Raw genomic sequence first — 26,691 nt, 5'->3', positions numbered from 1 at the left:
CATCAACACAATTCAGGTCAATGGATATCAACGGATGAGACGTAAAGGTATATCATGGAAGCCCTTGAAGTGGGTAGGACGGTAAGGGCATGGTATGGAGCCTTGTCGCGCTTTACACAAACTGAGAGCTAACTCCTGTAGTAGCAATGCAGGCCCCGACCAAATAACTGGCGAACGTTACCCGTATCGACAACTCGAGCATGAAAATACCATCCGTCTTCTCTTCATTACACCGGGATCCGGGGAAGAGATTAGCTCTACTTACTCCCTTTTACATGCGGAACTAGGCAACATCCCCTACCAAGCACTTTCCTACGAGTGGGGATTACCTAGTGATGACGACCCAAACATCACCATTGACGGCCACACGGTCAGGATCCGCAAAAATCTTTCCGAGGCACTCAAACAGATCAGTTCAGTCATTCGTTATCTCGACTTCCTGCTCCTTTGGATCGATGCACTGTGCATCAACCAAAGTGACGATGGCGAGAAAAGCCAGCAAGTCCAGAAGATGGGGAAGATCTTCTCAAGTGCGGAGCAGGTCCTTGCCTGGACTGGACCGATGGGAAACGACAGCGACTATGCGATGGATATCCTCAACTCCGCGCCTCGGGATTGCATATTTGATCCAGACCTTTTCGAAAACTACCGTGCGAGGACAGCCATTTTGGCCTGGTGCAATCGTCCCTACTGGAAAAGGATATGGATCATCCAGGAACTCTTCCTAGCGAAAAGGCTTGTTTACATGTGCGGTTCCAGGTCCATCTCTGAGCACGGGAATGCACTTGACAATTGCCTTTGGGTCATTCTTAAGTCAAGCTCTCAATCGCCATCCGGGCTTGTACCTGACAATCTTGAGTATTGGACCAAGGTGCTCCGTAACAGACAGGTTGTTAAGCGGAGCCTGCTGGACTGGCTTTATGTTTGCGCCACTAGCCATATCATGGCCACCGACGCAAGAGATTATATCTACGCGGTACTCTCGATATCGCATGAAACCCGCAGCTGCCTTGCTCAAATGATCCCTGACTATACCAAATCAGCCGAAACGGTTTTCGAGGATTTGAACACCTTGATGATGGATGAGAAGGCTCGAGAAGGGTGTGAATCGTGTATTTGCAAGGTTGAGAGAATCGATCATATCGAGAATAAGATCGTCAATGGGTGGTTGAAACAGACAGTTGGTCTAAACGTGAAAATTGGGTGGCACGACAGATCGGCATACCCCTCTTGCAACTCTTGTGGACGTCCAAAACGGACATACAGTAAGGGAGAACTTTGGCTGTCGAGATACTGGGGGGAGAGGGTAGGGGTAGGAGGAGGAGGAGGAGCCCGTGCTCGGAACCAGAGAGTCGGCGGGGCGACTTATACCGAACGCCCAGAACAGCAATGAGATGACCAGCGCCAGGGGAGGTCTTGAGTTATTTCTACCTGGCAGCAACAATCCGGAAGTGGGAATGAAAATAGAGCATCTACATGATCGTTCCCCTTCCCAACAGCTCCTCCGACCGCCAGCCAACCGCCAGCCAAATCCGGTATCTGATCCCAAAGTCCCAAATCCCCCAAGCTGCCTACATGTACCCATAACGTCTACCCACACACACCCTACAATATCGCTAGAGGCAGGTATACTCCCCATTCAAACCGTCACTTCCCCTTTCCCCTTTCCCCTTGCTCAATCACCCACTTACCCAACTACCCCATCACATCCCCCACCCCCTCCCCCCTCCAATAACAAACCCACAACTCATACACCCGACAGTACTCACACCCCGGCCACATGGACGGATCCGCATGTAACTCGTCGTGTTCCTGAATCTCTGCCGCTTCAAAAGAAGGCGGTGGTTCTCGCGGTGTGGGACGTGGTCGTGGACGCGGAGGGACGATTTGTCTCTCTTGGACAAGTTCTGCGTAGGACGGTAAAGGGAGGTCTGTCCTTCGGGAGGAGAGGCGGGCGTAGGGGGGCGGCGGCGGTGGTGGTAAATGTAGAGTGAATTCGGATGTTGGAAGGAGTGGCGGGGATGGTGGTGGGGAGGGCGGTGGTGGTTGGCGGTTGGGAGGGGTGGGTGGTCTGTTGAGGTTGTGGTTGCTGAGGGTGTGGTTTGAGTGAGGGGGGGAGAGGGGGGTGGTAGTTGTTGTGTGTGAGGTTGTGGTGGGGGTCAAGATGGAGGTCGAGATTGAGGTCGAGATTGAGGTCGAGGTTATGGCCGAGTTGGTGGTTAAAATGGAGGTGCAGCTTGAGCTTGTTGTTGGTCTGGTGTTGGGTTCAAGCTGTGGTTGCTCTGCGTTGGGCGACATGGAGGAGAGTTTGGAGTGTCGCTTGTCGAGGGCATCATTTTGGTATGAGGGAAGTTCTGGAGAATTTGAAGGCATGGTGTGTTTTCTTGGTATGCCGTTCTGTCGACGGGGGCGGAGGTAGTCAAAGATGCCCATGTCGAATCTTCTTTTGCTTTGTTGGTATTCGTTCTGGTGTATGTATGGTATCATTGACTTGGCGTTTGAGTTCAAAAAAACCGTGAGCAGAGGAGAGTGTGTGGAACATGAAACGTCTTTAAATCTCAACTACTCTGGCCATATATATATATATATATATATATATATATATATATGTTCTGCATTTACTCCCCTCCCTGAAGAAATCAATCATGTGTATGTGTGAGGAATAAATCCGGGCATATACAGCGGACCTGGAAGTCCGTAGGTTGAGGTTCCTCCGGCGCGCGCGGGCGGGCGGGCGTCTGAGCCTTGCATGAATCTTTGTTTCACTCTCTGCCTTGGGTGGTGGGTGGAAGCCTTGGCCGAATTACTCTAGTCTAGCATACATACCTGTTTTTTTTTTTTTTTTTTTTTTGTTCCGGGCATGTTCGGTAAAGCCAAGAAGGATGATGTGCAGATAACGAAGAACCCCCGCCCTGGTGTTCGGAGACATGCACCTATACCTACCTCCAATGTGTAATGTGATGCGGCGCAGTTATTATTTTATTATTATTATTATTTGTCCCCTTTGTTGTCGTCCGTTCGGTCGGTCGGTTGATCGGATCTTTTGACCATTCATTCATAAAAACCTGGGGGATCGACATGCTGCTGGACTAGTGTAGTGTAGTGTAGTGTATGCATGGAATATTCGCAGTGCTTTCCGGATTGGGACACCGTAGCAAGTAATTAACTCCGCTATTTAGCCTTGCTTGCTTACTTGGACTTCGGGGCAAAATCGTATCGTTCGGTGTCGAGATGGAGATAAAGATGGTGCATAGGTAGGTACTTGATAAATAGGTGTCCTGTAATATTGTTCCGTTTGGTGCTGTACAAGTGAAAGAAACTGCCTAATCATCATGGTGTGCAAGGTTACTTACTCAGCTGACTGCTGATGGCGCTGCGAAGAGGGATTATGATACCACGATGGGAGGTCGAGAATTAAGAAAAAAGAAAAAAAAATGAAGAGCAAAAAGAAGGAAAAAAGGGAGGGAGGAGAAGGGAACGGCCAGGAAAGCATATAGTAAATGGTACTAGGTCAGAGGAGCATGGGACTCGTGAAGGCGTCGACGATAATGTCCAGTTCGTGTGAGAGCCGTAGCCACAGACTTACAGGCCAAAATCCACTGTTAGCACCCCTCAACTTCAGCACCCCACCCACTGAAAGCGTCAGGCAGCTTGTTCGTCCACAGCACAGCAGACACTTGTCGTTTGGATCGCTCTATCTCAACCTTCTATACATGAAAGGAAAACTGATTACTATAAGCAAGAAATCACCCTAGTTTCCAATCGAGGTCCAAAATATTCTACACTGGAAATAATGGAAAAATGTGTTGATTCTCTCGAGTGTCCGCGATCAATTCTACCATTGCCTGCTCGGCTTTCGTCGCGGCCGTTGGTAACCTACCTACCTACCTACCTACCTAATCACGGCAGTCGATCCAGTGCACTGCCCTACGGCACCCTCTGCTAGAGGTACCTACTGCGGGCAAGATGGCGCGGGGATGCGCTAACAGCTGCCCCCCGCTTCTCTACCTCTACGCTTTCGTTCTAGCATTGGCGAGGATCAGATACAACACCATCTACTACACAAACATCTCAGGCACTTGCCACGTTAGTCAGTTAACGACACTTTTCAACCAGCAGCAAGTCCACTCCCACTCCCACTCCCAATACCACGTCCTAACTCTTGCTATCTGGATGGATGCTCCATCATGACCACATCCAGGACGATACCTCCTGTCCTCATTCCCACCAACACATCTACTCACACATCCAGTTACTTCCCCATCACAAAACTCGTTCATAACAGGACCCGTCTTTTACACAACTTTGTTTTATTATTTATTCATTTTTCATCACATTCCCGCCTTACCTCAGTAGACATCGGTTGGATTTGCCTCGGCATTGTCACCACCAGCAGCAGCAGCAGCAGCAGCAGCAGCAGCAGCACCAGTAGATTACTCACCTGAACATGCCATCACGCTTCCTCGTTTATCGTCCGGCATGGCGCGAGGGGCATCGAATGCGATTGCGGAAGATCAAGCATGGATCATGGAAGGAAGTGCGAGAATGTTTTGGTGGTACGGTCAACACTTCATTATGGACTCTTCATTTCATCAACATCGATGTAATCATCAAGTTTCATCTTTTCATTACGTTCCCCCTTCCCTCCCCTTTTTCATTTTCTCTCTCTCTCTCTCTCTCGCTTCAACAATGGTATAAGTTAGGTATCCAACACAAACACAAAAACGAAATCAATCCGCAGTCATCCATCCGCACTGCTTCTTTACTGTGACAGCAGCAACTTTTAGACAAACAGCTTATGGAACCACCTCTTCCAAGCAGGCATAGCCGCCAACTCAGCTTGGTACGCATTGATCGACTCCCAATCATGTTCGCGACGGCCCGTATCAACATCGATCTGGTCAACGCGGAGCCAGCTCGTGCGCTTCCAGATGAAACCGCCGATCCAAAAGACGATGACGACAGGGAGGGCAAGGTACTGCACAAAGAAACCCTCGACTGTGTTGAAGCCGCCGCCGGGAGGGCAGATGGCTACGTAGAACTGTTGTTGCACTTGTTAGCACCTGTCACGAGATAAATCGAGCGAAGCGAGCGACAGGAAAAAAAGAAAACATACCTGAGCAATCAACACCAAAACAACCAACACCAGCCCCAGCCACGATCCCCACACACCGCCCGCAGCCCGGAACGGAATCTCCTCCACACTATGCCCCTTGAGCGCCCACGCCTTGCGAAAGCGAATATGGCTCAAGCAAATCGATCCCCACGTGAACAGCGCCGCCAGCCCAGAAAGCGAAAGCAACCAATCGAACACCGTCGGACCAGCAGCCGCCAAATTGACATACGCCAAGGGTCCAAACGCAATGATGGCCAGCACCGAGAAAAGCGGGCGGTTGGAGCGATCAACGTACGTAAAGATCTTGGGCGCGTACCCCTGCTGAGCGAGGGCAGTCAAGGTGCGCGAGCCACCATAGACGCAAGAAACACCGAGCGAGAGGACCGACACCAGAATAACCACATTCATGAACGAGTCGAAGCCCGTCAGGTTCGCGTACTTGCCCACCAGCACAAAGGGGGAGGCGTTGACGTTGATGAACGGGTTAGCGCCCAAAAGGTTCTCGTCGTCATAGGGGATGAGCAAGCCGACGAAGAAGAGACCGAGGATGTAAAAGAGGGTGATGCGCCAAAAGACTTGCTTGATGGCGCCGGGAAGGGACTTGACGGGGTTTTTGGCCTCGGCAGCAGCGAGACCGACGAGTTCGGTGCCCGAAAAGGCAAAAGCGGCGGTGACGAAGCAGGAGCAGAACCCCCTAAAGCCGTTGGCGAAGGCGCCGGGGGAGTACCACAGGGCGGCGCCGGTGTAGTGGTCGTAGCGGCTGCCTTTGGGACCGCCGCCGAGGACCATGACGAGGCAGATGATGAGGAAGACAATGGTGGCGCCGAGCTTGAATGCCGAAGCCCAGAATTCCTCTTCGGCGTAACCGAGGGTGCCGAAGACGTTGATGATGATGATGGCGACGAGGAAGATGGTGATCCAGACGGCTGTTTTTACGGTCAGTATCTCTGTTATAAATGAACCAATACGAGTATGTTTACGTACCAACACTTATATCCTGATTCCAGTACCCGACCGTAAACCCGCAAACAGTAAGTTCCAAAGGCAAGACAATCGCCCATTGGAAAACATAGTTCCAACCCATGGCGAACCCCCAAGACGGATCAATAAAGCGAGTCGAGTAGGTGTAGAAACCACCGGTAACAGGAAACATGACAGCCAGCTCACCCAAGGCGTACACGACGTTGAACATCATGACGCCGATGATGGCGAAATCAATCAGCAGCGACGCCGGCCCGCCGTTGTGCAGCGCCTTGCCGGACCCGACAAAGAAACCGGCGCCGATGGAGCCGCCAATGGCAATCATGTGCAGGTGGCGGGACTTCATGGTGCGCTCGATCTCGGTGCCGTCGCCCGTGTGGAACCGGCGGGGCTTGAAGGAGGCGAGGTTGAGACCGTTGCGCGTCATGAAGTCCTCCTGTTGCGCCTCGGCGACGCTGCCGGCCTCATAGGCGGGAAGAGTGGCCGCGTCGACGCGGGTCTCCTTGTCGTGGGAGCCCGCTGACCCTTTTTCTATGTCGGACATGGTGTGGTTTAGGGATGATTGGGTTGGAGGGAGGTGGGGAGAGAGAAAGGGGAAGAGGGGGGAGGGAGAGAGAGAGGTTAAAGTACTGCCAACACTTCACCCTCGGCTTGCCTGGAGAGACTGTGGGAGTGTCTACCCCAAAGGCAATGTATAATCACATACATAGGGGTCAAATGAAGACATCCTATCAGGAGCCAGATAGGCGACAGCGCGGAGAATTGCCTCTGCGGGAAGACTAGAGAGATAGAGGGTAGGCGTTGTGGCGATGGTGGTACAGCCAAGCTTCTTGGATTGCGGAGGTGGCCCTGCTTGAAGGGAAAGCCTCTCGGACGGTAGCCCGAGATGGGAAAGGCGTCGTCTGAAGAAGATAGGGTAGCCCCGAGGGGGGGTGATTTGGGGAGGTTAGGCCAAACACATGGCAGTCCATGGCCCTCTATCTCCTTGTTGTTGTTGGAGTGTGATGTACATACAAGCACTCCTATACGTGCAATAAGAGAGACAGTTGAGAGGAGGCAAGGATGATGTCGAAGCATGCAGATACTATCACAGGGCAGTAACCGGACCAAGAAAGGTTGCCCCCGTTTTCCACACCATCTGGCATGGAAGGCAACTAGAAAGATGCAACTCTTACCATTTCATCTATGTTCCGCAGCCAATGGGGTGTTGTGGCTGGACGGGCCTAGGCTACTGGCTTGTTGGAGTTCATACTGCTAAGGACCGAAACGGAAAGGACATGATAGGCCAAGTCTACCCAAGCTCGCCCAGCTGATGAACGGGGGGGAAGGAGGGAGGGGGAACTGGGTGAGCTGGTGAACTAAACTAGAACTGCATCGGGAATCAACACCGGCTTGGAAAAGTGAGAGATGATCAAGCTCGAGGAAAATAAGCGCTGATCTTTGGGTAAACCAGCCAGACCAGACGCCGACGGAGAAGGTAGTGTAGTGTAAGTGAACAAAGGAAGAGTGGTTCGACTGTCATTGACGACTTCACTGCTGAATAGGACCCGACTACATCATTGGTGTCCGTCCGAGATAGGCGATAAACCGGCGATGGACGGGAGATATGAGGCTTGGGGGTCCAGATGCTGTGGAACCACAAGGCAATGGACGGGAAGCACAACCCAAGAGTCCACTTGGTCCCCGTTGCTCTCGTGGTCTCCCCCAGACCCTTCTGTGCGCATGGTGATATCCACAAGTGATGATGGATGGTGGAAATAGAGACCATGTCCGTCCCCACCGGTGCTAAGGAACACTATGTAACAGGTGAGACTAACGGAATGACGAGCATACCATTGGTTGACACGATACAGAATCGCAGTATCACTTGAGAGAAGGGGTAAAGACATGTGGGGACTATTGTTGCTACCATGTGTTGCAACTGAGGAATCCGACAGCTCGGTGATTGTATTGTGACTTGGGATTGGGGTGCCTAACATGTCCCACGGGTGGCATCGTGATGATTCTTTATGCAAGCGTGTTTGTGTTTGCTGATCGCTTAGCGGCAGATTGATGAGTTTATTCTTTGTCCATATTCTCGACGGTGTTCTCAATCGAGGTCCTTTTCTTGGAGAGGGATCACCATTGAAGAAAAAAAAGACAGAAAACGGCGAGATGGAGAAATGGGGCAAAGATGAGCGGGCAAAAGCCAAGTGCTTAGGCTTGGTCTTGGAGTCTTGGTGTTTTCTTGGATGAGATGAAGTGTGGCTGGTTTCATTGCATGCGGCTCTTGGCTGCTGCTTGGCACCTGTGCCTGGTGGCCGCTGTTTTGGGACTCCACTGGACACCTGGTGCTCAACCACAACAGTGGAGTCACTGGCAGGTCCAGTGTCCACTCCGAGCCCAGACCACGCAAACAACCTCAAAATGCGGGGGAAGGGAAATTGGATCCACTCGGCTTCCCAACTCCTTCCTCCATCCAAGATCAAGACCAAGACTTGACCAAGACTTGCCCAGCGCTCTTTCCAACAAACACCAAGAGTGCGACAAGACCTTCCAAGCTTTTTGCTTATCACGGGCCGACACGGGCTGATAGGTGAAAACATGGATTGCTATCTTGTCCTATCTCGGGCGCTTGCTCTTAGGTGCCTGGACAGAGTGGACTCGGTGGACTCGGTGGAACTCGGTGGATCACGATAACTGCTCCAAGTCCACAATTACGGAGTCGCCCTGATAGCATAAGTCGACGACAGCTGATGTTGATACCATTTACCTCTATCTCGACCCTACATCGGCGATATTCAAATGCTACTTGGGACAAATTGGGAACGTCCAAGGCATGTCTGCGCCGAATTGCGGCATGGTCAAAGAACACCCCGAGCATCACTTCCGCCTCCCGGGATACACTTCATCATGTCAACTCCCACCACCATCAAATCACAAAGAACAAAGGAAACGCCAATGGCCAGATTATCAGCATCGGTTGAACGAGGCAAAGGTTGACAGTTGAGGCCAATTCCTGTGCCGAATTCAACGTCAGCGGCACTATTCTGCTCTGTCTTGCCCCCAATCCCTACATCCAGAAAACTACCACACCTCGAACCAGTTCTCGAATATCTCTTCAATAAACCCAAGCCACTGACAACAATCGACCGCTTGGTGGCGTCCGTGCTGGGGCGCAGGTTGACATTTGGTGGCATACCACCACACACTATATCACGTGTCCTAGTTCCGCTTTGGTCAAAGCCGGTTGTGCTGCGCTAACAATATACTAACAATTCTTGGGCTGGCCTGCGTTGACACTGCACTCCATTGACCACTTTGATGTCTGATTGAATGGCATATCGATTCTTCAATATTGCTTCACCCTCAGATATACGGAGGGACCACTGTCTTTACCCTTTACACGACCCCTTTGGCCTCTGAGTCTGTTGACCCATCCCTCGTCCCGTTGCCCATTCGTTAGCACACAGCAACACAACACCACACTGAAGCCCCCCATCGCGTATCTCACAGGAACCCTTCCATTCTCTGCCCAGACTTAAACATCCCAGAAATGGCCACACGCGCCAGCCAAGCAAAGCAAACAGACCAAGCGGTTCAAGCCAAGCATGGCTGTGTCACTCTCCTCCTCCTTGGGGACCCCCCACGCCAAGTACAGCGCCATCGCCAAGTTGCCCAACCAAGACCGCCATGTGGAAAAGAAGACGGTCAGTGTTGGCTCCAACGGGGACCTGCCTTCACTTCTTCACTTCCTTCCTTCCTTCTCTGCGGTGTTTTTATTCGGCGCTAGGGAACTGCCGTTCATGTTGGGTGCCTGGTGCCTATCGCCAGGTCTGGCCGGGATGCCTATCACAAACTACTGTAAGTGCTTCGGACCTATCTAGCGCTAAGTAGGTCGTCGCCGAGTTGCCGCCCCCCTTTTCTCTACATATTGTACAGTCAAGACACTGGTCTACGAGCTACTCATTATGCCATTTGCTTTGAGAGGGGATTCAGGTGCTTAACACATCAATTGAATTGTCAATCAAGTATCGGCGGTATGAGTATCAGTCCAAACCCGAAGCTCCTGGGTTTAAAGAGAACGAACTGCTGAATAGACACACACTTCGTCCTTCATCAAGAGGGCTCTAATCGCAAGAAAGACTAAAAGATTCGTGGACAAGACCCTGATGCCACAAGGTCCACGCATGCATGGTGTCACTCACTCCCGTCCCTCTCTTGATATGACATGATATGATCACCAGGCTTCCAAGGGACTTCTAGAAAGATAGGACATATGGCTATTAGAGTACTGTAGTACGGTGTGCGGGCGTGCGTGGTTTTTTGTGACTGTGTTGGTAGTACCTGCATTGCATCTGTCATCACGGCACCCTCGGGTTTTTTTTCATCAACGATCTACTCAGGTAGGTACCTGTCTAGGCGTTTCCTTAGTTTATACCATGGTGTATGTCCCTGTCAATACATCCCACTACTTACAATCTACATTCTGACATCGATTCCGCCGCGCATTAGTCCCAGCGTCAGTTGAGGCAAGGGTTAGTATTACTCTGCGGCGTTAGCATCACATTTTCTTATCTGTAAACGGAGAGAAAAAAAAAAGATAGAAAGAAAGAAAGAAAGAAAGAAAGAAATGAAGGAGAGAGAGAGAAAAGGGGAGTTGTGAGACCCTGAGTAGATGACAGCAATATGAAAAGGGTATATATATATTTTCTCTGTCGAAGAAAAGTGTTTTCGAAACCACATTCTCCCTCCGATGTGTGACGCAGAATGCAAAACGATTGAGACAGGGTAACCTCTTTCATTGTCGACGGAGAACGAAAAGGAGATTGAGAAGCTTGGTTCCCCATTACGAAGAAGCAAAAGACTTTATAGAAACAGTGTCAAGACCAAAAATGACAACGACGAAGGAGCAGAAAACTCAAACCACCAATCATTTCCTCCCTTTACCCCCTTACCCCATCCCTTCTACAACCCCCCCCCCCCCCCCCCCCCCCTTTTCTTTTTTCTTTTTCATCTTTCTCCGCCTACAACAATCAAGAATGATACAACCCCCATCTTAAAGTATATTCATCCCCCTTAAACGTCTGACTAACACACTGCGTATCCCCATAACTGCCCACCCTCCCCTTCCACTGATACTTGTCGATACTCTTCTGGATCCACTCGCTAATATCCAAATCGCCCACCAACGTCTGCAACCCCTTGGGCACGTCCGGCGTGCTCTCGATTCCCAGCGCACACGACCCGTGACTGACCAACGTCCGCTGCGTGCCGCTCATGTAGTGCCAGGTGCCTCCGCGAGGGGAAATGTTTTGGATAATAACCTTGCAGTCGTCGACGAGGGGAGAGCCGGCGGAGGTGGCGTTGAAGTAGCCGCCGCCGCGGCAGTGGTCTTTGTTGCCTGAGGAGCGTTTGGAGGGACGGACGAGGCCGGTGGTGGTGGGAGAGGAGGGGTTGGGTGAGATGTTTGGTGGGGAACTGGGAGGGGGGAGAGAGGAGAAGAAGGCGATGGCGGGGTCGGAGGGGTCGGATTCGGATTCGGTGTGGATGTGGTTGGTGTTAGGGTCGTCGGCGGGGATGGAGGAGTTGATGGGGTTGGTTTTGCTGGCGGACTGTTTGGAGGGCGTGGCGATGGGGGTGGCGGTGATGAGGGAGAGGAAGCTGGAGGTGGTGAGGAGGAAGGTGAGGAGGTTAGTTTGGAGTTGCATTTTTTTTTTTTTTTTTTTTTTTTTTTTTCGTGGAGAAATGTGGTCAGATTGAGGGTTTGGTATGGCTTCTTTGTGCGTTTGTCAAATGAGTGTCGGTGCGGTAGTAGGACCAGGGGCCTCTGATGCGGTTGCGGACGAGAAGGTTGTTCAGCTGAATAGACCATTCTCTCGGGAAAGGAGGTTCCTGCCAGAGGGTTTTATCCTTGAACATGGCTGAACAGGATTCTAACCTTGCCTTTGACTTGAAGTCTTGGGATTGTGGTTATTTTGGGTGGAGGAACCATGGAAAGAGCGGCATCGAGCGGGACGGGAAGCGGGTGGCTCAGGAGTGGACAAAGACTGTCGGAGACGGTTCAAAGTCCATTGTTTGAGATCTAAAAGGCAATATCTGGGCGTTCGTGCGGATGACCTGGTACCGTGTCTTGAGATTGTGTGGTGGAATGTTCACATGGGCTTGATGAGATGGCGGGATTGGACTACTGCTGATGATTGAGAATATCCCGATGGTCCGACTTGTTGGCAGCCAAAACGTCATATGAACAGGAAATTGTGGTCAGTTGACAAAACAGGGGGGATGAGTCGGTATCAGGGACAGTGAGGGGGGATTTACTGATACTTGAATCAGTTGAAAGTTCCTGGAAAGGAGTCATCAAATTCCTGGTACGTGAATACGGCGATCAAAATCATCGCGAAGAGGTTATCTAACACTGCACATGAAGCTACCTGATGACGGATGTAAGGAACTCATTATCTGTACATTATGCCTTTTCTTCTCTCCTTCAATCTTGCCCCACCTTCCCTCCTCCACTTCAAATTCGCGTAATGGCATCAACCTCTGCTCTCCCATTTCTTCCCATCCTTTCCACCATCTCGAGCTTTTTCCAGCCCCCTCCTACCATAGGTACTACACAACTCCCTCCACTCCCTCAACTCGCAAGCCCGTCCCACCACCCCCGCTGGCTCCCCTTCAACTTATACCCAAAATACACCTGATACCTCTGCGTCTCCGCATTATTCCAACACTTCCACTTGCCCTCCACCTCAAACCCCCGCGCCATCCAAAGCCCCTGCTTACCCGCCGCACCATCCGGCGAATCAATGATGGCCTTGATTCCATACAGATACGACCGCTCGATATCCGTATTGCCAATCTTGAGGACCACCCCCTTGTTCACCACGGTGCCCCTCGTCCTGAGGACAAGCTCGCACGTCTTGGCTGTCAGCAAAGTGTACGAATCCGTGATGGACGCGCGATAGGTAAAGTAGCGGCTGCGCCCGAGCGCGTTGGCGGGGATCATGGCGCAGTCGAGAAAGTGCGGGGATTCGTGCGGGATCACGTCGTAGGGCTCGGTGCAGAAGGTGTAGTTGACGCCCGGGCCGAAGTCGCGGTTGGAGAGGGGCGAGGATGAGTCGGTGGCATAGGGATCGTTTGGGGAGCCGTCAGAAGGGGGGTCTAAAGAAGGGTTGATGGTGACGGTTTGGTATTTGTCGAGGTCGGAGATGGGGATGCAGGATCCGGTCATGGTGGTGTTGTCCTTGGGAGAGAGGTAGTACATGTCGAGGCAGGGTTCGTTGGAGGCGTCCGTGTCATCAGTGTCTCTCGGTTTAAGGGATTGTCGGTGCTGGTAGTCTGTTTGGAGCTGGCGGAGGGTGGGCAAGGAGACACAGCGGTTTTGGTTGGGGCCATTGGCGGAAGGGGACTGGTTGTTGAACTTGAGGTTTACGCAGAGGTTATTTTCCTTGGCTGCTCTCCTTCTGGCGTGTTGCCTTTGGTATTTTGTTTGGTTGGAATCTTGACGGTTCGCAAATTGGCCGATTGGTACGCAGTCAGTGACTTTGCCTGTATTGATGTCAACGACATCGACGCAGCCGACGAGTTTCGGATAGGGATTTGCCGAGACCGTAGCGACTACGGCAGTGACGGCGAGGATGGACCTTAGGTTTGTTGGCAGCATGGTGAGTTACTGCTTAGTGAGTGAGGTCAAGAGATTGAAATTGTTGACGATTGCTATAGGAAGCCCGGAGTATGGATGGAAAGCATCAATACATCTTATACATCGTGGCCACGGGTGTTCCAACATGGTATTACGGGAACAAGGCGGTATTCAGAGCCTATTCAGGTCGGTTTCTTTCCCTAGGAGACAATGGGTATTGACTCGTGCCAGGAGCAGGCAAGTTTCCAGTTATAAGCTGGCCATCCCACATCCGCACATGTCTATTTCTATCTGAGCGGCAAAGCCAACAGATCCCGTGAGGGAGATGAAAGATTCAGCTTTCGTGACTCCAGTATCCTTCATCGGGGTTTTCTGCGATGCACATGAGCAAACGACGAAATTTTCCGGCAACGGACGGGCGGCTTGTACGGATAGCGACCGTTAACCAACGAGCAACCAGTTAATGCTACCGGCTCAATGTCATGGCCGTAAGCAGATTTTCATTTTCTCTCCTACTATCGCCACGCGACTACCCTTCCCCGGTGGAAAGATATTTCAGTAATTTGTTGTACCTCCTTTTCCGCAATTCCATTTTGATGTTCTGAAGGTCAATTACTATAGACAACATTCTGTCTGTCCATTGTTCCATTCCCCATCCTTTGTCCCCTCGTGTCATAGCAAGGCCGGGTGGCATTCTTGTTCCTGATATATATATGACCGCCACTTTTTCTCTTTGTTTCCTGCCGGACAGCGTGACCCGCACTGCCTTCCGTGTAACTGCAAGTTGCAACTCACGGCTGGACCATATTCCTTAGCTCTAGCCGTGCCTATTGGGAATAAGATCTGAACGGACATCTTGCTCGGTCAGTGATGCAGACACTCAGCGGAAAGATTCTTTCACGTCTTGTTACTCAGACAGGCCCAAAACAGAAGTGCAGGGAAAGTTGACCTAATTCCTTTCACAGACGTACGGACACTCGAAATTCACCACATTTCCACACATGTCAGTCACGCTACAGTGCTTCAATTGTCATTTATTCATCATGCGCTTTTCGCTTATGTAACAGTCATTCAACGTATCCAAAACAACCTTCAACCCGTCGACGAACTCTCCCCCCAAAACACTGGACAGCAGCCAGTTCACTCCGCCTCCCAATTCACTCAGACGCAAACGCAGCACCAGCACCCGTATACTTCAAGCTGAACACACCGCGCTCAATACTGTTCAGGAGCACATATCCCGACTTGAAGAAGGGATACACAGACCAAGAACCCGTGAACTCAGCCCGGCCACCGTAACTGTCATCCTCAGGGTAGCAGTCAAAGAAGCCAACCTGCTCCAAGCCCGACCCATCCGGCTTGGAGGGGATACTCGACACATCGACGATACGCAGACCAGACCCATAGTTGCTCTGGTAGCTGAGCCCCTTAACAACATACTGGTTATGATCGATCGAAGTGGCCGGGCTCTGGTAAATACCGCTGAAAGTAGGAGCAGTAAGCGAGCTAATGTCGACAATGTACGTAGTCGTCTTCTTGTTCGACGCATTGCCGTTGCCGTAGTACTCATCCAACTCGTCGTCCAGCAACAGGTACTTCATGCTACTATCAACCAACCAGCCCTGGTGGGTGTAGCTCGCTCCGTTGTACGTCTTGGAGCTCAACGTCTTCGGGGAAGACTTGCTTGTCACATCCACGATATCGAGCGTGTCCTCGTTGAAGTTGAAGCAGATCTCCTTGCCGGTGTAGCGGGTGTCGGGTCCCTTGTAGATGACGCACTGCGCGTCGTGCACGTAGCCGCCCGCTGACAGACAGCCGGCTTTGACGGGAGAGGCAGGGTTGGTGACGTTCACCATGAAAAGACCACCCCTGCACCCGGCCGAGGCGGCGGTGCCGACGGCGTAGATCATGTTGGTCTCCTCGTGCGCGACGATGTTGTGCGAGGACCCGAAGCCTTTGTAGATGGCGGTCAGGTCGGAGGAGGTGGAGAAGACTTTGGGGGAGGAAGGGTCGATGTCCAGTAGCTTGGTGAGGTCGAAGACTTGTAGGCCGTGGTTGGAGGCTTCGGAGCCGATGTAGACGTGGTTGCCGATGACTTTCATGTCGCGCCAGGAGGAGCTGGTGGTTTGCGTGGGCAAGCGGCCGAGGTAGACGAGCGAGCCGTCGGAGAGAAGCTCGACGAAGGCGGTGCCGTCTGTTTGCCCGACCGTGGCGAATTCACGGCCGTTGGGAGCGGTCCAGCCTTTCACATCACATCGTCAGCATCAGTATCACACGCTCGAGATGGAGATGGGAGAGGGGGCAACTGATGGAACTCACCCCAGATGTCATTGCCCTTCCTTGTCGACGATCCCATGTCCTGATGACGGAGGAATCCCTTCAAGTCGACGTTGCTGCACTGGTACTCGCCCGCCTTGCCGTTGACGCACGAAGTGGCGGCAGTGGCTTGGTAGCGATCAATGTCGTAGGCGCCGACCTCCTGCTGGCGGGCCCAGGTGTCGATCTTGAGCTCTCTCAGCTTGGCCATGGACTCGGCAGCAGCGGTGCCGGCGAGGGCCGTGACGGCCGCCAAGAAGGTGGACGTCTTCATTGTGAAGGAGGTGATGAAAGTCGGAGGCTGAGGAGTGAGGAGGAAGGAAGGAGGAAGAAAGTGAGTGGCGGGGATGAGGAGCTTGTTGGGCTGGGGGACCTGAAAACGGTGACGATCTTGACGATGGTGGTGAGGGTCTTTATACTCTTCCTCCTTCGCAGTCACATCACCGTCCGTTCTCAACAGAACAAAAGTTCTTCCTCGATTGCCATGTCTTGTTGGTGTCCCTGTTCCTGTTCCTGTTCCTGTTCCTGTTCCTATCTACCACTCTCCCGTTATGGCAGCTGCTTTCTTCCAGTCTCGAACCATGTAACCTCCAGCACGCAATACTTCCATTACTAGCAATGTCGCCATATCCAACCTTGCCAACAACCTCGGCTGTTTGTTCTCCCAGGCATCGATGTCTCCTTCTTATCCTAGCCTTGCCCTGCCCTCCTTCCCCTCCTTCCCTACCCACGCGACGTCGTAGCGTCCCGCGCGCCGTCCCGATAGTTGATGGTCGATAACCTTGTCGTATCCGCCACTGGCCATTGAGGTCCTCAATTCTCAATCCCCGATCTTCACTCCTCACTTCTCACTCCCTACTTCCCATCCGCCTTTCACCAGCTCGCATGCGATCTCACAATGCGCATTGACACTTGTCATTATTCCATTCTGAAAGCTCATGACTAGAGTACTGTAGGTCGCAAGTGCCTGGAGAGAATAGAAGTACAGCCATACTCCCCTCTTCCCAAACAAAAAAAATGGATGGATTGATCAAGATGTTGCCACAAAGGAACTCGATACCAAGACGTCGCATTTAACCCCTCCCCTCCTCTCCCCTCCCCAACGAATTTTCTGACCTTCCGAATCCGAACGTCGTCGTCTTGGATTAATGCCGAGTCTCTGCGAGAAAACACAACATGTGGGGGGTGGTGGTGGTGGGGTGGTACTCTGGTGAGTAGGTAGCACTAAGCCGCAAAGACCAGAAGATGGTCGGCCGCCCGTTATAAAACCGGGATACATGGAGGTGAAGAAGAAGGAACAGTTGCCGGCCGGAGGTCAGACTTGGGAGTGTTACTACAACCGTACGCAAAGTACTACCCAGGTAAGAAAACAAAATGGGAAATGCGACATTGGTCGGCTATAAACGGGGGTTCGGCACTCGGCAGTTGGGGCGGAACGAAGCGCTTACACTTGGAGACATACATGGAGGCTTATAGGTGGAGATATTCTGAATGACGAAGTACAGTCCGATGCTGGTTTGTTTGTTAGCTGGGTACACTAGGCATATCTACTATACACTGTATATTGGTCCACTAGACGAAATCTATCCTTTATAGTCCCAAACCTCGCAAGGACAAATCAAAATAGCTGCGTACAAATTACAAAGGCATTGACAAGAATTGATGTGGCATATTTAATATTAGAAATAGCCCTTTACAAGGTAAGATCACGCATTAGTTAACTAATGAAAACGTATAGGAAGGTTGACGCAAGGTCTCGAGCTAACAAACAAACCAGTACTGGACTACTGTACATAAGATCGCATCGTGTAAAAAAGATCTTGGCAGATCATGTCTTGCGCCTCCTTGCGTTGCCTTGCATGTTCTTGGCCTTCTTGGGCATGGGCTTCGACCTACTGCAAGGGGAAGGTGGGAACAATATTCACCTTTCTTCGTTCACCTTTTCCTGCTTTCCCATCGTGGAGAATTGTTAAGCCATCGCGGGGTATAGGTACTTGGCGGTCGATTGTTATCCTTCTTGTTTTTCGGTGACATTGCAAAGCATAGGTAGGTTGGTAGATGGTGATGTGAGGTTGTAGATGGCACATATTTGGATCGCTGCCTACCTACCGACGTTATCTATCGATTCTGATATGTTGCCTTTGTTGGCTTGCCTTGTCTTCCATGTCATGCCATGAGCAAAGCTGCAGAAAGATATCGCCCAGTTATTTTTTTTTTCAAATGGAAACAAGGAAAACAAGAATACTCCTCCACCACACCACTCTTGGCTTTTCTTTCTCCTCCTCACTACAATGTGCCATTCTATCGTCCTCGAATACCTACCTACTACCTAGAGGTATACTTGACACTCAAAAGCCCATTCAGCTTCCAGGTTATTGCTCGGCCCCATGGAGGTAATAATACCATCACCTTTCTCCCCCATTTAATCAACTGCAAAACCTTTCAACCAACCAGTTTTCACACCCTCTTGACCAAGTTACCACGCGCCAGCCAAGTTGCCATACTTTTCTCCTCCCTCTCTCTCTCGGCTCGTGCTCGTACTTGCAGCAACCCATCCCACCACATCACATCACATCTTGATAGATATCTACCTCTACCCACCTCTACCTAGAGGTACCTACCTACCCTGGGCAGGTAGTAGTCTAAAAGCAGGTACCGAGTCATCACTGCACATTATTGGCCACTGTCACCTACTTCTTTGGTATGTATCATACATACCATGTAGAGGCGAGAAGACTCTCGAATACATGTGCATGTACATTAGTAGGTATAGAACGCCGTGATACCGAGGTATGCTTTCGTTCAGATCATCGTCATAGTTCACCACATGGGAGAAGCCAGACGATCATGTTGATGGACTCGACAGTAAATATCACTTGAGATACTCGTTGGTACCTAATTATTCACATGGAGATGTCAGAGAAAAAAAAAAAAAAAACTGAAACCAGACCCCTTGGGGAAAGGGGTGTGCTCAAATCTTTCAACTTGTGTAACAAAGACTCACAACAAACAGTACTAGGCCCCCGACATGTCTCCAACTCAATTCTCTCTATTATGAAGTGCCGTATGAATGCCCTTCTATAGAAAAAAGTCCTTTAACCAAGTTCCTATCTTCTTATCATCTCCATTCTCCGTCCTCCCACGCTCTTCTCTTGTAGCACCTGACCTGGGCAGCCCGAATACCACAAAACTGCTATCCTAGAAAACCAACATCACAAGAGGAAGATGACACCTCAGCACACTACCTCCCCCTAAACAGACTCGGCGTGCGGTAATCGAACGCATCCGGTACATCATTCTCCACCTCCCAGGGACTCAGTTCCCTTGCCACCGCCTCCCTTCTTTCCTCTCCTCCCATATCATCATCACTACAATATCCCTCCTTCTCCTTCTCCTCCTTCTCGTTATCCTTATCATCAGCATCATCCCTCCTCGCAATCCGCCACGCCCGGTCCAGAATCCTGATATACTCCAGCTTCCGAAATCGCTGGATAAACGCCATGGCCAAATGCTCGATTCGGACGCCATGATGAGATCGAATATGCTCAACAATGCACTTGTATGACTTGTGACGACTATCTCCCGCCAGCCAAAGTTCGCGGAGGTTCCGAATACGTCTCAACTGCCACGTAATCGTGCTGATGTTCGTCGACGATAATTCTCCGGGATCGCATTCGACATGCGTCGTATCATGAGTAGCACAGAAGAAGCCAAAGTCACACAACGGAGGAAGTGTCGTTTTGAGAGACTTTAGTGTGGTCAGGGACACAAGATGGGATAAGTTCTGCTCTGGGAGGGACATGCCGTTGGTGGGCAGGACTAAGCCCGACAAGGGGAATGGGCGGAGTAGCGTGTGGACACGCCATAGATATGAATAGGGATGCAAGCCGCCGCGTGGTCGATGCTGGTCTTGAAGATGGAATTCATCCACAAAGTTGATCACCAGGTTTTGTCTCAGGGTGAACTTGGAATCGTAGTATATCATTTCCCAGGCATAGCCGTCCGCCCAGGGCAACGTCAATTTTCTTAAGCTGGGAAGATGGAGGGCGTGGATCAACTTTCTCGCCAAATGCGTGTTGAAAGCAAGATTGATACCAGTAAAGTCTTTGGGGTGATGTGCCTCTATAAGATATGGACCGTCTACATAGTCGTCATAGAACAAGTGCAGCTCTTCGAGCCTGGAGAAGTCCAATAGATTACCCAAGAAGCCAGCCGGGTGATTATAGTTGTATCCAGGGTTCCTTGGAAAATACAACTCGAATCCTTTTCCAAGCTTGATATAGCGCAGCTTTTGAAGAGCCCTTCCTCCAGCGTGAAGATAGTTGCGACAGAGCTCTTGTATTATTGCGCCTCGCGGTCTTCCGGTACCAGCAACACGGGCACTGAGTTCGAGGCAGCTTAGATGGGGCGCACCTTTGAGCACCAACACTAGTTCCCGAAGTCTGAATGAGGATGTGGGTAGACTGAGGAAATGGCGTGAATTCTCATCAAACGGAAGCCCATGCAAGGCCAAAATAGTAAGATGCGGGAAGGTGAGACGAGCCTCTGGTATGTTGTAGGTTCGGGTTCCAAAAGTAGACCAATCTGGGGATTCCAGGACTGTGGCAACCAGATGTCAGTTTTTGTTTCCAGAATCAAGATGGAGTATGCATGGATTGAATCTGGAGAACTGGGATTATGAGGCTCACATTCCGGCCGGTCTTGAGCCAAGGTTGCGCCTGCGGTGTCTAAAATCTGCTCCTCTCTGACATTTCCCCTTGCCTCCATTTTGATCGATCGAATTTTGGGAACGGATTCCCACAACAGTAGAAATTGATGGACCAATCGAGGTACACCGATGGACTCAAAATGGTCTAGAAGAGGGGTACGTTTCAGGTACCACCTAATGGCTCGGTACACTGGAAGAGATTCGCGTTTATACCGTGCTATTTCCTGGGCCCTGGGCAAGTTGCCAACCGATTTTATGTGCGCAGCTGCTATGTCTCTGGGGATTGTCAAAGAGCGCGCAAGGCCAGTAAAACTGTAATCGATATCGGTATTTCCGTCGGGAGTGTAGTCCGGGCTGAGCGGATAGGCAAGAGGCTTGGAAGGATCTGGCGTTGAGACTTCGAATCTGGGGAATACCAGACACCGAAAGAGATGGGGTCGCACGGCAGCATTGAAAGACCGGCAGACAAGCGAAATGCTTTTGAGATCTGCTGGATTCTGTACATGGCTCACGATAATTTTTGTGATCTGGGGTATGAGGAGAGGACGCGTGCTGAGAGGTGTAGACATTGCTGTCCGTACAGCTGAGGATGGCGAGCCTGCGGTGATGATGTTGAAATGTCTGTAACTGCCGGGATGGGGAAGAATGAGGATATAAGGGCTAGAAAGACCCAAAATAACGTAGATATGGTGCTAAAAGAGTTTGGCTGTCGATATTGAATGGCCTTAATGAGATGCTGTGTCGAGGAAACTGTGTTTTGTGTTTGACCATTAATGATGATATGATCTCGCTCATCCAGACAGTGAACACGAGACAGCTGAGTCTTGGTCGGCCCTTCCTTCACAGACGCCTCAGGACCGGCAAGGAATTTGAAGGGGATGGACATCATGAACTAGACACATCCTCCAAACGTCGAAGGAGTTTTTCTGTTTTCCAATGACAGAGACACAGCCGCAACATTAGGCAGTCGCTCTTTCCTTCTCTCCTCCACAACCTAGCACTCTTCCCAGCCCTCTCCTTCCATATCCCGCTTTCATTCGGCTTCAAGAACACATCAGGAAAGGCCCAGCTTCAACGTAGTGTAGTATACGACTACCAAAGGAAGCAGCCACTAGCTCATGTGTACCTCTACGACAAGGAACAGAACCCTTTAGAGGTACTTTCCAAAGCTTTCCATCTTCCAATTAACCATCCTTCCTCGTCTCTCCCTTTCCAATTCTCACCCACCAACACCCCGTCATAATCATCACTTCCCTTATTCCCCTTATTCAACCACCACCACCACCACCACCACCTCCTCCTCTCTCCCTCCACCACCCCCTCAACCCCTCCACCACCCCCCTACACCACCCCACCCCCCTTAACTCCTCCTCCCCAACCCACCACTTCCACAAACACCCCTCAGGCGGCCGATCACTCCAATACTTCTTCAAACACCCGCCCTCATACTTATGATTCTTCACTCCCATCAACAGTACCACCTCCCCGGGTTTAGGATTGAAATCCTCTGCATCCAAGAAAACATTCAGCAAGATATGTTTGGGTGTAGATTGATCAGCGAGACGGACGATTCTTTGGTTGAAGGTGGGTGGCATTGGGGAGGGCTGGACGTCGGATATGGAGACGATGATGGCTAGGACGTTGACCATCCAGTTTTGAGGGTAGGGGAGGTGTGGGATTTGGTGGAGGGGGCAGAGTTTGAGGGGGGTGGTGGGGTCGGTGGCTAGGTGGGGGTTGGGTTTGGGAGGGGGGTGGGGAGGAGGTTGAGGTTGAGGTTGAAGACGGGGTTGGTGTTGAGGTTGAAGACGGTGTGGAGGTTGAGGTTGGGCTTGTGGTCGTGGTTGCTGCTGTAAGAACTGTGGTCGAGCTCGGGCTTGCGGCTGGAAGAATGGTCGGGCTGGAGGCTGGGGTAATAGTTGGGGTCGTGGTTGAAGTCGAGTTGGTGGTTGAGGTTGAAGTTGAAGCTGAGGTTGAGGGCGTAGTTGAGACTGAGGTTGAAGCTGGGGTTGAGGACGTAGTTGAGGCTGAGGCTGCGGTCGAGGTTGTATCTGTGCTTGCGGCCGAGGCGGCTGTAACAAGGGATTAGGCTGGAGATGAGGCGGAAGCCCAGGCCCCGATCCCTGCTGCTGCGCCCGCCGTTGACCCCTAGGCGGAAGCTCCAAGATCCTCTTCCTCTGCATCTGCTGATTATTGACAATAGCCGCTGGACGAGTATCTTGAGGAACCTGAAATGACCGAAGTTCCGAAGCGACATAAACAGGTTCCGGTGCCTTTATGACGGGCTTTCGTTGTGGATTCTGCACCAGAAAGATTTCCTGCGCGGTGAAGGACGGATGAAATGGCGGTGCCTGTCTGGCGGTAATGATAGGCTTCTTCTCGGGTTTCGGTGGCTTTGGCGGCGTTGGCGGCTTTGGCTTGTTCTGCTTTTCCCATTCCTTGATGAGTCCGTCAACCGTAGCCATGTCCAAATCTTTCCACTCTTCCGGAAGAACAATTCTGGGATCTGGTTGTTTGATCTTGGGCGGCTTTGCCTTCTCAGGCGGCTTTACCTTTTCAATCGGCTTCGCCATCCGAGCCCCTGTTAATTTTTCGAATCTTTCTATGAGGCGAGTCCGCTCCTTTCGCTCCTCTGCTTCCTTGGCTTCCTCTACCTTCCTCCTCTCCTTTGCCCGAGCTGCTTCTTCTTTCCTCCTCTTGGCATCCCTCGCGTCCAATTCCGCCACGTATCCAGTTGGCACCCACCAAGGCTGTTGTGGATTCGACTTATCATCTTTCTTATCCAGATCCATCTTATCGCTTGCTGTCGATGTCACTTGCAAGGCGGGACCGAGCTCCTCTGCCATAGCCTTGAGTTGTGCTTTCTTCACCTCCCTCATGAACTTCCTGTCCAACCCGACCGGAACCATGTGGCCTACCACTAGACAGACCATTTTGGTCGTTTTTGGTTTTCCACCCTCCTTCCGTTTGTCGACTTCTTGTTCTTTTGCTACCCTGGCTTTTTCTTTCGCCTCAACTTCTTTCCACTTCTCCAGCCATTTCCGCTCCAGAATCTCCCTCCTCAATTTCTCCAACTTTTCTGGATCACCAATCCCATCGTCGTGTATACCCCCAACCTGCTGCTTCCCATTCACTCCCTGGATACCCTTCCCCTTTTCCTGACCCCTACTCACAGCATCACCATCCTTCATCTGCTGAAGCATCTGCTGAAGCATCTGCTGAGGCATCTGCTGAGGCATCGGCTGCAGCTGAGGCATCGGCTTCTCCTCAACATCAACCTCCTCAAACTCCACCACCACATCCCCCGCTCCCAACCTTACATACACCCCCTCCATCACATCCCCCCTTGCCTTCTCCTGCCACTTCATCTGCCACTTTTCCTGCATCTTCTGCTCCTTTTCTTCCTCTTCTTCCTTGGCTATTTCTTCCGCTGTCTTTTGTTTTCCCCCTTCCTTTTTTTATTTCCCTTCTTTTGGTCTCCCTTTGCCTGATCTTTTGCTTGTTGTTCAACTTCCGGGTACGTAACAGAAGCCCACTCGTCGAAATCGTGTCCTAGCACTAGGTAATGGAACTCGGGCCTCAAGATTGCTTGCACCCAGAATTCCCCGTCGTATAGGAGGAGACGGATGACTAGGTCTGGAGGACCCATGGGTGGTTGCGAGGGGACGGAGTTGGAACTTGGTGGTCGCGGGGGTGGGGTGCGGTTGTCGAAGATGGTTGGATAGGCAGGGGGTGAAGGGGGTGAAGGGGCGGAAGGGGAAGAAGAGGGAGATGAGGGGTCATGCCGTTGGGACCAGGTGCGTTTGCGGGACAAGATGGAGGATTGGCTTTGTGGTGGGACTTGGCTGGATGGTGGGGGGAGGGGGTAGTCGGTGTTGGACATGGGGATGTCGGAGTCGGAATCGGAGTCGGCGATGGTGGAGGGGTGGTTGCTGGCTGATGAGAGGTCGGTTTCGGGGATTTCTAGGTCATGGTCGTCGAGTTCTTTGGAGGGTTTTGCAAAGCTGTGTTGACCAGAGGAGGAGTGCCGTCTTTCGTGCTTGCTGGAGTAGTCGGTGTGATCGGAATCGTCGACGTTTGCTTCGTTGTAGAACTTTTGGCTATCATTGCCATGTTCACGAGGCTGTCTATTTCCGAGTTCAGAGGCGGGAGTGCTTCCAAGCTGTGAATCATCCTCGTATTCGTACTCTGATCCAAGTTGCGACCCGTCCAGATATTCAGGAGGCATTTTGAGGTATTGGATACCCTTTACGAGCATCACCACCCCTTTTGGAATAACAACTTTTTTCTTGTCCGTCTGCCCATTGGAGTCATCTGCCTCTTGATCCGTCTCTTTCTCCAACCCCTTTAGTTCCGCCCCTTCCACCCCCTTCTCCTCCTTCTTCTCTTGGTCCTTCTCTTGCCCCTCCTGTCTCTCCTCTCCCTTTCCCCCAACCATCTCTTGTGCTCCCCCCTCCACCACCGTCCCCGGGGCAGGCCAAACCTCGGGAAACTTTTCGCTCAAAATCACATGCCGAATAACCCCCCTCGCAAGCTTGACGTCCAAATCAATCGGGCGATCAGGGTGGTCAGGATCATGCGAAACGATGGGACGAGCAGCGATGGAGGCTTCCGAGTCGTCGGGGTCATCAATAGGAGGGGTAGTTTCTCCCTTTCCTTGTTCCTGGCCTTGTTCTTGGCCTTCTGCTTTCGTCTGGCCGTCCTCTTTAGTTTGTTGTTGGTTGGTGGTAACGGCGGTGGCGGCGGCGGCGGCGTTATCCTTGCTGAGGACTTTGGATGATGGTTGACCTGCGGCTTGGTCCAGCCATGCGCGAACTTTGGCTAGCCTACTGTCTTTTGCGAGCACATCGCTCGTAAATCCAGCGTCTCGGCCTAGGACGTCTCCTTTTCCGAATCCGGTTGCATTTCCGAGTACATCCCCCTTCCTGAACCCAGGTGCATTCCGAGTCTCTAGTCCTGCAGAATTCCCGAGTACCGTAGGACCATGTGCATCTAGTCCAAGCACGTCCCCTCGTCCATAATCTTTCTCTTTCTCCTTTCCTTTCCACTTGGCATTTGGTCCTAGGCTGTAAGCAGTCTGCTGTTGTACTCGCGGTTGCACCGGAGGCTGATAAGAAGGAGGCGGCCTCTCATAATCCTGATCATCCTCCATTTTCTCATCAACCCCTTCCAACTCCATATCCATCCCCCGAAGCCCTCGAAGCGCCTGGAGCGCCTGCTTCTGCCCCTGTCCCTCCCCCTGGAAATACCCATCTCCTCCATCATCCCCTTCATCATCCAATCCAACTTCAACAATCTTCCCCTTCCCTTTCCCATCCCCCTTCCACCTGGAGTCCTCCCTTCCCAAGTAGGATTCATGCCCCCGCTGCGGTTGTCCCGATGGTGGTGGTGGTGGTGGTGGTGGCGGTACTTGCACCTGTTGCTGTCCTCCCCGTTCAGGTGACCCCCACCGAAACGGTTCGTGTACTTCATCCAGCCCATGCGCCTGGAAATACGCATCTAGTTCGTCGGCATCAAAGTCATCATCATCATCGTCGGCGTCGTTGTGGTCTATATCCATCATATCGATGTCTGGGTCCTTTGGGGCCATTCTATTCGTAGTCATTATCACGGTTGGCTCCGGATGGTGGTGGATGATGATGTTGTTGCAAAAGTAGGTAGACGGTTATGGCTATGGCTGGTACTATGGATGGTGGCGATGTGTATGCGACTTAATATCCGTGTGGTCGATGACAGTGATGGAGAAGCGCATGTTTACTTTATTTTCGGTGTTGAATTTCCATGGGCGGATGAATTGGCGATTCCAAGGTTTAAATCTCTTGACCAAGATCGGGTTCCAGGATGAGATGGACATGCGAATGAGAAAGAAAGAAGAAAGACGAGAGGGAAATTGTGGGAATGCGGGAATGACACAAATGGGAAATCCACCCGAGTGGGACGTGTCTCTGA

At 51.5% G+C, this 26,691-nt stretch overlaps 9 protein-coding genes across 9 annotated transcripts; 2 read left to right on the top strand and 7 right to left on the bottom strand.

Annotated features, from left to right (window-relative positions):
• Positions 1–54: 54 nt before the first annotated feature.
• B0T23DRAFT_317901 (HET-domain-containing protein) lies at positions 55–1,393 on the top strand (the record flags this gene model as incomplete). Its single annotated transcript, XM_062835032.1, has 2 exons — positions 55–92; positions 145–1,393. 2 exons carry the CDS (start codon positions 55–57, stop codon positions 1,391–1,393), a joined length of 1,287 nt encoding a protein of 428 aa, XP_062691419.1.
• Positions 1,394–1,695: 302 nt separating this feature from the next.
• B0T23DRAFT_405129 (uncharacterized protein) lies at positions 1,696–2,433 on the bottom strand (the record flags this gene model as incomplete). The annotated part of the gene is made up of 1 exon (XM_062838964.1): positions 1,696–2,433. The coding sequence occupies one exon, from the start codon at positions 2,431–2,433 to the stop codon at positions 1,696–1,698; it is 738 nt and encodes a 245-aa protein (XP_062691418.1).
• Positions 2,434–4,777: 2,344 nt separating this feature from the next.
• On the bottom strand, positions 4,778–6,758 carry B0T23DRAFT_157194 (amino acid permease/ SLC12A domain-containing protein). The gene is made up of 3 exons (XM_062832650.1): positions 6,101–6,758; positions 5,117–6,042; positions 4,778–5,041 (listed from the first exon to the last, which is right to left on the bottom strand). The coding sequence occupies exons 1-3, from the start codon at positions 6,639–6,641 to the stop codon at positions 4,784–4,786; spliced, it is 1,725 nt and encodes a 574-aa protein (XP_062691417.1). The 5' UTR covers positions 6,642–6,758; the 3' UTR covers positions 4,778–4,783.
• Positions 6,759–9,687: 2,929 nt separating this feature from the next.
• Positions 9,688–10,517, top strand: B0T23DRAFT_359449 (uncharacterized protein; the record flags this gene model as incomplete). Its single annotated transcript, XM_062836227.1, has 2 exons — positions 9,688–9,940; positions 10,019–10,517. 2 exons carry the CDS (start codon positions 9,688–9,690, stop codon positions 10,081–10,083), a joined length of 318 nt encoding a protein of 105 aa, XP_062691416.1. The 3' UTR covers positions 10,084–10,517.
• Positions 10,518–11,112: 595 nt separating this feature from the next.
• On the bottom strand, positions 11,113–11,787 carry B0T23DRAFT_319560 (putative necrosis-inducing factor-domain-containing protein; the record flags this gene model as incomplete). Its single annotated transcript, XM_062835128.1, has 1 exon — positions 11,113–11,787. One exon carries the CDS (start codon positions 11,785–11,787, stop codon positions 11,113–11,115), a length of 675 nt encoding a protein of 224 aa, XP_062691415.1.
• A 926-nt stretch (positions 11,788–12,713) lies between these two features.
• B0T23DRAFT_396423 (uncharacterized protein) lies at positions 12,714–13,742 on the bottom strand (the record flags this gene model as incomplete). The annotated part of the gene is made up of 1 exon (XM_062838246.1): positions 12,714–13,742. One exon carries the CDS (start codon positions 13,740–13,742, stop codon positions 12,714–12,716), a length of 1,029 nt encoding a protein of 342 aa, XP_062691414.1.
• Positions 13,743–14,764: 1,022 nt separating this feature from the next.
• Positions 14,765–16,755, bottom strand: B0T23DRAFT_454076 (uncharacterized protein). The gene is made up of 2 exons (XM_062841197.1): positions 16,041–16,755; positions 14,765–15,963 (listed from the first exon to the last, which is right to left on the bottom strand). The coding sequence occupies exons 1-2, from the start codon at positions 16,309–16,311 to the stop codon at positions 14,879–14,881; spliced, it is 1,356 nt and encodes a 451-aa protein (XP_062691413.1). The 5' UTR covers positions 16,312–16,755; the 3' UTR covers positions 14,765–14,878.
• A 2,523-nt stretch (positions 16,756–19,278) lies between these two features.
• Positions 19,279–20,804, bottom strand: B0T23DRAFT_319290 (uncharacterized protein; the record flags this gene model as incomplete). The annotated part of the gene is made up of 2 exons (XM_062835114.1): positions 19,279–20,636; positions 20,726–20,804. 2 exons carry the CDS (start codon positions 20,802–20,804, stop codon positions 19,279–19,281), a joined length of 1,437 nt encoding a protein of 478 aa, XP_062691412.1.
• Positions 20,805–22,013: 1,209 nt separating this feature from the next.
• Positions 22,014–26,588, bottom strand: B0T23DRAFT_443133 (uncharacterized protein; the record flags this gene model as incomplete). The annotated part of the gene is made up of 2 exons (XM_062840848.1): positions 24,254–26,588; positions 22,014–24,194 (listed from the first exon to the last, which is right to left on the bottom strand). The coding sequence occupies exons 1-2, from the start codon at positions 26,345–26,347 to the stop codon at positions 22,014–22,016; spliced, it is 4,275 nt and encodes a 1,424-aa protein (XP_062691411.1). The 5' UTR covers positions 26,348–26,588.
• Between the last annotated feature and the right edge of the window lie 103 nt (positions 26,589–26,691).

This window comes from Neurospora hispaniola (assembly GCF_033458365.1).
Source record: "Neurospora hispaniola strain FGSC 10403 chromosome Unknown B0T23scaffold_5, whole genome shotgun sequence".
In the NCBI taxonomy this organism is placed as follows: domain Eukaryota; kingdom Fungi; phylum Ascomycota; class Sordariomycetes; order Sordariales; family Sordariaceae; genus Neurospora; species Neurospora hispaniola.
This window is presented reverse-complemented; position numbering and strand designations above follow the sequence as displayed.

Coding starts and splice junctions, on each gene's coding strand:
- B0T23DRAFT_157194 (XM_062832650.1), bottom strand. CDS start 6,641: ATGTCCGACATAGAAAAAGGGTCAGCGGGCTCCCACGACAAGGAGACC. Junction 6,043..6,100: donor GAATCAGGATATAAGTGTTG/GTACGTAAACAT, acceptor CCGTAAAAACAG/CCGTCTGGATCACCATCTTC. Junction 5,042..5,116: donor TTTTGGTGTTGATTGCTCAG/GTATGTTTTCTT, acceptor GTGCAACAACAG/TTCTACGTAGCCATCTGCCC.
- B0T23DRAFT_454076 (XM_062841197.1), bottom strand. CDS start 16,311: ATGAAGACGTCCACCTTCTTGGCGGCCGTCACGGCCCTCGCCGGCACC. Junction 15,964..16,040: donor GAAGGGCAATGACATCTGGG/GTGAGTTCCATC, acceptor GTGATGTGAAAG/GCTGGACCGCTCCCAACGGC.